The sequence below is a fragment of the Aplysia californica genome, unplaced genomic scaffold (genome assembly GCF_000002075.1).
Source record: "Aplysia californica isolate F4 #8 unplaced genomic scaffold, AplCal3.0 scaffold00025, whole genome shotgun sequence".
Lineage (NCBI taxonomy): Eukaryota > Metazoa > Mollusca > Gastropoda > Aplysiida > Aplysiidae > Aplysia > Aplysia californica.
This window is the reverse complement of record NW_004797295.1, coordinates 1,588,188-1,597,175: the sequence shown is the minus strand read 5'-3', so window position 1 is coordinate 1,597,175 and position 8,988 is coordinate 1,588,188. Positions and strand designations below refer to the sequence as shown.

General features: G+C 40.4%; 1 protein-coding gene across 1 annotated transcript in view; it reads left to right on the top strand.

Moving 5' to 3' along the window:
• The first annotated feature begins 1,145 nt into the window (after positions 1-1,145).
• LOC106013513 overlaps positions 1,146-8,988 on the top strand; it is a 9,419-nt gene continuing 1,576 nt past the window's right edge. Inside the window, exons 1-4 of the mRNA XM_035973035.1 lie at positions 1,146-1,883; positions 3,372-3,621; positions 4,689-4,792; positions 8,132-8,223. Coding sequence (XP_035828928.1) covers positions 1,305-1,883; positions 3,372-3,621; positions 4,689-4,792; positions 8,132-8,223 — 1,025 coding nt within the window. The 5' untranslated portion in view covers positions 1,146-1,304. The remainder of the gene's footprint in view (positions 1,884-3,371; positions 3,622-4,688; positions 4,793-8,131; positions 8,224-8,988) is intronic.

Here is an 8,988-nt window from a genome sequence, read left to right as displayed (position 1 = left end):
ACACTATACACGAATTTCCCGTTTGGCCCGGTCCTTTCGGAGATGGACGTTGAACTGTATATATTATAAAAGACACCGGCATTTTGGTTCCTCTGCGTTTTATTTGAGAGACAGTTCACTATCACTTCATAAGGAAGAAAAAAAGAAAGAAATATGATTATGAAACAATATTGATATAACATTCGTGTTCTGCGCACAAAAAACGGTTGTTCTCGGACGAGATTCTAAAATTAGGCTTGCTTAACTTGTCAGTCGTCGGAGTTTTTACTCTCACGGCCAACAAGGGGGTCATATCGCCCTGAAAAAGATTGTTATCTTTCAGAGAAACGTAACCTAACCCACTTTTAGATGAAATTCCATTAACCTCAATCTCAAGCCATTTAAACATTATGTCTGCGTTTCTCCAATCCTCCCTGCCGCACAGAAAAGAGTAAAAAAGGAACAATAAAAAATAATTAAAATGTCATCTTATCTTTTCCAAAATTGAACTTTGTGAATGAAGATAATACAATTTATTTATTCAGCATTTTGTACGAAATCAATTCCCGAAATTGGCCTCGGGACCGGTTGCGAACGACGATAGCGATAACTTGTAAGCACACAAGTTAGTCTGCTTTGACTATGAAAGTTAATTTTTACGAATAAATAAATAAAAATTCCCGAAATTGTACCTCACGCTAATTCATAAAAATATAAAAGTGAAAATGTTAATACAGTGTTGAGTTGATCTTTGGTACATGGTTAATTATGCTGATCTTTTTCTTGAGTCCTAACACCTCTTTTTCTTTACAGACCCCAACAGTTAAGTTGAACTTTGGATGAGTTGATCTTTTTTTCACACCCCCTCCCCCACCCCCGACGACGTCGGCTCATCCGTAGTCGACTGTGTTTTGTTCATTTTATTTTTGGTGGAAATTTTCTTTCTATGGCTCCTGGGGAAAACTAGGGAAATTAAATTGCTTTTGTAGGCGAAAAATTAATTAAATATTGCTGTTTGTTGTTTTTGCTGTTGTTATGTTGTAAATTATCGTGATGATGATGATGATGATGATGACGACGACGACGACGACGACGATGATGATGATGATGATGATGATGATGATGATGATGATGATGATGATGATTCCGTCTTTTTTTCCCTTCAGATTTGGTTCACCCAACGCACAGATAGCAACGAAGTCACCAGAAGTAAGACAACAAACGAAACTGAAAGCGACCATATTATTCTACATGCCAGTGCAGATATTACCGACATCAGATCGGGTCATTTATCTAACCATTTTAATACAACCAGACCACGAAATATGAGGAGAACGGGTAAAGTGCAGTATGGAACGTTCAGAAGTAAGCTTACTTCTGCAGTAAAACACAAAAGCAGCAATTTATCTAGTGAAATAACTGAGCTGGTAAACGCAGAAGAAAGACCAGCCATAAATGATGATGACTCTGTCAACGGAAATTACTTTAGGCTTGAGCCTGAGACAAATCTGTGCAGAGATAGACAGTACTTCCTCCAGCCTAGAGACTTTCGTGTGTCTTCTTGTTCCATGTGTTTAGTGTATCTTTTCCCCTCCACACATGGCTTTCAACTCGCCATGACAAACAAAACTGCCTTCTTACTGAGGATCCACCACGCACAGTACAGCACACAATCGCAGTCAGACGGCCATGGCTACACGACAACGACAAGGTCAGCGACAACAAAAACGGATGGTGGATTCGGATCAGAAAAAGACAGCAGTGAATCTAAAAAAAGAGTAGCATCTGTGTTGATTGGCAGTGACAACGATATCCACCATGAAGTCACAAGTCGATCATCCAACCCCGAAAGTGTGTACATTTCTGAAATCTTCCCAGATGTCGAGGATAACACAAGTACAGAGGTAAATCTGCTTTGTGGCTGCTTTTTGTTTTCTCTTCGTTTTAAGTAGATATGTTTTTCTAATTGCGATATTATCCCAGTTATTGGCAAAACCCAGCAGAACCTGCATTAACGGAAATCTGCCTTAACGGAAACCTGTGTAATACGGAAACCTGTCGTAATGGAATCCCCTCCCTCCTCCCACCCCCGATACATTCCTCCATCATGACATCTATCAAACGGAAAGCTGTCTAACGCGGAAACGGAAAGAGAAATTCCTTCTCTTCGGAGGGTGTTTACCTGTCTTAGACGGAAAATACTAGGCCCACTCAGCCATGATTTGAAACAAAACTACCAAGTTTGGCTCCATCGGTTCTAACTTTTACACCACGCCACCAGACAAGGTAGGTGTCACCCATTCACGTGAGTCCTTATTGGTGCAGACGGTCTGGATGTTGTGGGTAAGAAATATCACCAGTCTGTGAAAGTACTCTGGTGGCGCTCCAGCACTGAAACTTTCATGGGTTGCCTAGCCTGAGGCCAGAGATGTGAAACTAGTTTGACCAATGCCTGCCGCTCTGATCGTACGGCCAGCCGAGAAAAGATTTCCTCGAATCGCTGTTAAATCCTATAGGGGTGAGATCGGTTGACTGTGCTTATTACACCGATTGGTGGGGCTAAGGGTGGAAGCAAAGGAGATATTCAAATGTTTCTGTTTTTAATAGGTCAAACAGTGGTCCTATGAAATGCAAGCACTGGTGGCAAAGGATAAGTAGGACTGATGCACGCCACTATCTGAGAGGTTAGGATAGCACTTGAGAGGTGTGAAATTTTGGCCACTGCCTGCCGACCAGACTAGCGACCTTTGGTCCCATCGGCTGGTTTTCTGAAACTCCCCTCTATTTCTCCCTAAATTCCTCTGTCTAAGACGGAAAATATCTAAGACGAAATTTTTTTCTGACTCCCTTGCGATTCCGTCTTACAAAGGTTGAACTGTACTTTAGATTGTTGTCACGCTTATCGAAGCATGCTGCTTCTTCGCCTTGGCTGTAACAGGAACACTGTGAAGTTATTACGACTTAGCATTAATTAATCTGAAATCCACCAAAAACTCAAAACGTCCTTTTACTTTTACATTTGTTCATGTCTTTGTCCCTCACGAGCAATATTTCTGCTCACGTGTGGGCTACTCGTCCGACTTCAATCAGTTTGAGTGTTGGTCTCTCCAAGTCTCTCCGTTCATATTATATTATTATATTTATGTCAGTCCGTTTGTATACCTGTGTACCTGTCTGTCTACCCCTTTCTGCCCTCGTCCATGTCTGACTATTTCTCTCTCTCTCTCTCTCTCTCTCTCTCTCTCTCTCTCTCTCTCTCTCCCGATCCTCTAGTTTTGAACATCAACACGTTTGATGTTGTCTCTATCGTCTTTCTTGTTTAAAACATAAGCACGCGCAAGTTAGCTCGATGTGTTCTTGCTGTATTTGAAACCCCTTTGAACTTGAACTAGGAAGTATGTGAAGCACTCTCCAAGCCCCAGTGCCACAGGTGGATAAGATGCTGCAATGCTGCCCGTGATTGTTGCCACGACCAAATGTCCCGCAGACACACAGAGGGAACTTTCTCTGGACACCAGAACAGGACAACACACTGTCCACAGACTTGGGATGGCTACTCCTGTGTAAATGCGACCCTGGCAGGTCAAGTTGCCTCCGTCGGTTGTCCAGATTTTATAGCGGACAACCATTTGAACGTTGGGGGTAAGTGAGACCGTTCTTGAACTCATAGAATAAGGCTCCCCTGGGTCACCGCAATACTCGGTTGCTTATACAGGGTGCCCATTGGGGGATCGGTTCTGATCGCTCGCCAGATTGAGGCTGCAAAGCAGCTGTCGTGGCACAAGCCGATCGCGCCCGTTTGTTTTCAGGCGACGAGTGGGGCGATCGCCCCCCGACCCGACGTCGACTTGTGCCACGATAGCCGCTTTGCGCCCTCAATCTGGCAAGCAAACCGCCCCGACCAGACCCGATCCCCCTCAGCTAATATCTATCTTTCCTTAAACTGTGTGTTTGCTGCTTTGATCATCTATTTCTACTCAGTTTGGTATTTATATTATGCAGATAGGCAAAGAGCGGAATAAAAGGGAAGTTGGGATGCTGAAAACATGGATGACAACTTAGGCTACGTACGAAGTTGGAATTGCCTTCTAAACATAATGTATACTAACATTTAAGTCGAAAGACTGAGTGGGGAAAGTGATATTTTTAATTTTTTTTATTTGAGGGGGGGGGGGGGGGGGTGAAAACGTTGTTTTTGCATTGTGTTTACCCTTACTGGGATTCAGATTTTATTTGACGAGCAAACATGGGACAGCGACGGTGGCCAACACAGAATTAACAAGACAGTCCAAGATAACTTGTGTAAAACTGTAGGAATCTGCGGAAAGTTAATTTAAAAAAGAAATGTCACTGCCCATATATTCAAGTAAAGGGTTCCTTTGAAATGACAATGACCCTTAGATGCCAAACTGGTATATGTAGTGGACTTCAGCTGACTTACTTTTTGGATTGTTCGACTTCTCAAACTAATCTAATCAAACATCAAACTGTTATGAAAAAACTGAACTTGTCTATGATGAATCTTATTAGTGATCTGTTTTGAAAGTCGCTGATTACTTCTTTGTTCATTATATTTTCATAGCATTTTTGTGTGTGTGTGAGTGTGTGTGTGTGTGTGTGTGTGTGTGTGTGTGTGTGTGTGTGTGTGTGTGTGTGTGTGTGTGTGTGTGTGTAAGTGTTACTAATAGTAGTTCCTTTTTCCCTGACAGCTCGAGCTACGCGGACGTGTCTGGACTCCGGCCAGTGGTGGAAGCACCCTCAACACCGACTTGAGTGGACAGACTACTCGTCCTGTATTTCTTATAACGTTGATGTGAGCATGGGCCTAATTCAAATGGTTAAATGGAGTTGGGATGAAAAACTTTTTGTATTAGGAGCATTAGAAAAAACTAGAACGCTGTCTAACAAATTCTAATGCTTTCATGTGTCCTGCGGGTGTATTTGAGGGTATATTTGATTTCACATTAAAGAGATACCGATGTTTGGGTACAATTGATATCATCCTTTTTTTCCATTTATACTCATCTATGGGAGAGGGCTCGGAGTGGATATTGAAGTGCCTGCCAGTACACTATTAATTTCTTCCAAGAAAAACAATTACTGGACGCATGTGTTTTAAAACGCTTTGCTCTTATTTAAACGGTTTACCTATTTAAGATCCTGTACCTTTTTTTCTGAATGCGTAATTTCTGTTGTAAACAATGTACATATTTGAATAAAAAATATAATCGCTTTGGCTTCGAGAGTCGTGCCATTACTGAACCAGTAAACCAATGTTTGAAAAAAAAGAGATAAAATGACTTGGAATCACAGCTTGGACATGGGCCTAGTTAACCTTCACTGGCACGCCCGAGACTTGAGTGATGGAACAGAGCAAAATTGCATTCTTAAATTAAAAAAATAAAAATCCCAGCCTATAGGAATATATCCTACATTGTTAGCTTTAGTAAGAGATTTACAGCAATTGCAACAAAAATATGTCATAACAGGCCGGTGGGTGTCGAAGGTTAAAGGTGTTACTAGAAAGTAACATTCAAAAGAAAAAAAAGGTGGAGAGACAAGGACAAAAGCTATTTAATAGGAAAGAAGAAATAAACTATACCAGATAGTCAGATAGAGCGCGCCAACCACCTGCGAGTACAAATTCAATGCAGGCTCCTTTTTGAATGATATATTGATACGTTTGGTGATGTCGCTTTCCTTTCTCATCTGATAGCCCAATAACGGCAAACACTCTCGATCCCACAAACCAAGCATCAGTGAGCTGATCTCGCGGAGACAACCTTATTAGTGTTTGCAAAACTCTGCCCTGCACATTCTAAAATTCTCTTTTATTTCCCCCCAAACACTCGTATTTGGTCAAGAAAAACTAATTACCTGCCTTAAGTGGTTTTGAAAATGATATTTAAATGCACTTAATGCATAAGTAAGTTCAGGAAGTGGCAAGCATGCCAGACGCTTACATTGGGGCCTACTTTAGCGTAGAATGTCTTTTATCAATAAGTGATTATAGCTATGTCCTAAAAAGTAATCAATTCGAATTTTAAGCTATTGTGATTGCACGTGGTATATGTAAATGAACAATACCATAAACTACACACATTTGTTTTGTTTTCGTAATTTTAGGAAATCTACCAGGTCTTAAAGTTTTGCTAATGATAATTGTAAACGTTTTATGTCCTTTGAGGGAACAGCAGTGACAGTACCAACAACCTATATGGGTTAGTAGGCTGGAATGTGATGACTGGGAGTGTATGAAATATAGTTGGGAAGGGGGTATATGAGACAAAATAATATAGATCTATACACCCCCCCCCTCTAATTTTTAAAGAATTGCCAATAAATTCAAATATATTTTTAAATAAAGTTTTGTTTAAACGTTGTTGGTAAACATCGAGATTCTTGTAACGCAGTAATTTGCTTTTTAAAATTCTACTCAGAGTCCAACCAGGCAGTGAAGGGGACAAGCCAGTAGCCAGTGTAGTTCAAAATAAACTCATAACACTCTTTATTTTACGCACATTAAATAATAATGCAATAGTTTCACAACTATGATTGTAGTGCGGTCAAAAATTCGTCGCGCAATTTATTGTCAAATATTTCCGAAACTATCGAACATAATTTCCAGCATTCGCACATTGACTTGTGTCAATTTGTCTTACGGATCAATGTTTTTGTAAACACCTGTTGGCTGTATTTTAGAAAATACCTTAATAGATCAGTGGCGAAGCGTCTATATAATCAAATAATCACTGCTTCCCTTCCTAATTTTGAAACGTTGTAGCAGTCAAATTCATCCATAAACGTAAACCTTATAAATTACATGTAAAAAGACGTTTGTAATCAACAATGAACAGTATGCCTAACATTCAAAACGATTTTACTGCCACAGAAATAGCCTGCTCACCCTTCCAGGGCCACTCCGTAAGCAGTCACAAGCTTTGATTAAGTAAGCTTAAAGTGAGGCTGGAAGAGTCTACCAATAGAGTTGAAGGGAATATGTGCATAGCAGTCAAAACAGTTTCATTGCCACATATACCCTGTTCACCCCTTTTGGGCAACAATTATAATCAGTCCCAAGCCCTGATTATTTAAGTGAACTATTGCACTGGTCGAGTCTACCTTACAGATGTGAGGGGAACCTAATCCTAATAATCTCTTTACTACTGCGAGAGCTTTTTATTCCCTCGATTTTTTTACCGTCCTATTATCAGATCGTGACCTCGATTATGACACCAGCTCCTGGCCTCGAAAAGCTAGACAAAAACAGCCAAATTGAAATTTAAAAAAATGATAATTGTCATGTTCTACCAAAGAGTTAGACTCACTGGTAGATCTATAACATATAATAGATCTAGTACTGACATTTCTGCTTCCTTGCTTTGGGTTTGTGTATTCACTTTTAAAGTTAAATTTAATTTTTAGTAGGAATTGATATTTAATGAGATACTTCCCCTATTATTTGGCGGTTGAATTCCGGATTTGTTTTCATTCACACAACTTATTAAGAGTCGCCGCCTCGAGAAAGATTCTTGTGTGATATCTCCAGGCCATAATATCTGGTCCCGTTTCACTCTGATTGCCCTGTCAAACAAGTCAGCCTTCGCCCCTGTAATAGATACTAAGTAAAAATCCAAGCGGGTGGTTTCTACAGATTTTAAAAATTACATCTGTGGCAATATCGCTTACAAAAGCAAGTTTGTCATGCTTTTCTAATCGCTACATAAGGCTTATTGAATGCACGTTCTGAGAACCTTTAGTGCAAAAAATATGTTCACTATAAAATTAGATTCTTGTAACAAGTTTTGCCATTAGAAAATGTCTGTGGTGAGCTGTGACGTAGGCCATATGCGTATGCGAAATGTGTTTGAGAAGCGGGAAGTGCTGTGAACAATCCCATTTTCCGAGTGAAGGAGATTTGTAGTATTTTGTATAAATTTATGAAGAAAAGTTTTTAAATCTAGCCTCAATTGTTGTGAAAAACTATGATTAAGTTAAGACAAATTGATACAAATTGCTGTGCAAAGCATGGGTGACATTGATTCAACCGTTAAAGAGTTATTTGAGGATAAGTACTAGTTGCGCCACTAATTTTTGACGCACTGTAATTGATTAAGTTGAAGTAAAAGTATCTTCACGTACTCTCCAACAGTCCCTGGAAGCTGAACAGATAGTGTCTATCGTGTGCAACGTCATCAGTTTGGTCCTTCTGAGTCCGGCAATTTTGGTATTCCTATGCATCAGGTAATTACTGTTTAACTCCATGGAAAGCTATTCCACCTTGTCAGCAAACAAGTTTGTCATCTAATTTTGCAACAGAACAAACTTCCCACAACTCCTTTCCTATGTAATATATTTGCATAAACAAATAGACACCAAATTGAGTAGAAATAAATACTCCATGCAGTAACCATACAGTTTGGTGATAGATAACTAGGATTTCCTGGGGCTCTGTAGATCTTTTGTTATTTCAGTAAACAACTGATCGTTTGTGTGCCAGCAGAACTTGCGCGCCGTATACCAAGAGTTAAAGCTGTGAGAATCACGAGGGCACAACGGCCTTGCAACTGCACAAGGTCACATGAGCGCGCTGGACACACATTGTCAGTTTGGTAGGAACTTATTTTGAATTTTGCCTGGGTGGCAGCTGAAGCCTTCTCTTATCGATTTTGGAACACTAAGGGATCTTTAACGCGCACAACTTGCAAACGGGACCTCCGAGGTTTTTTGCCCTTTTCCGAGAAAGCTAGGCATTAGATATTACATACCCTAAGATCAGGGATGCGGCTAAAAGACAGCAATAAGAAGGAGTTATAGAGTAACAGAAAGAGCCAGGGGACCAAAGGAGGGGGCAAGGGGGGAACGGGGTGGGGGCAGAAAGTGGAGACCAAATGCAGACGACAGAACATGGTTAGGAGTTAGGAGTAGGAAAACAGGTGAAAGGAGAACATTTTAGAGAGAAGAACATTTTCGTCGCTATGAGGTTTCGAACTCAACCCATGACCTTAA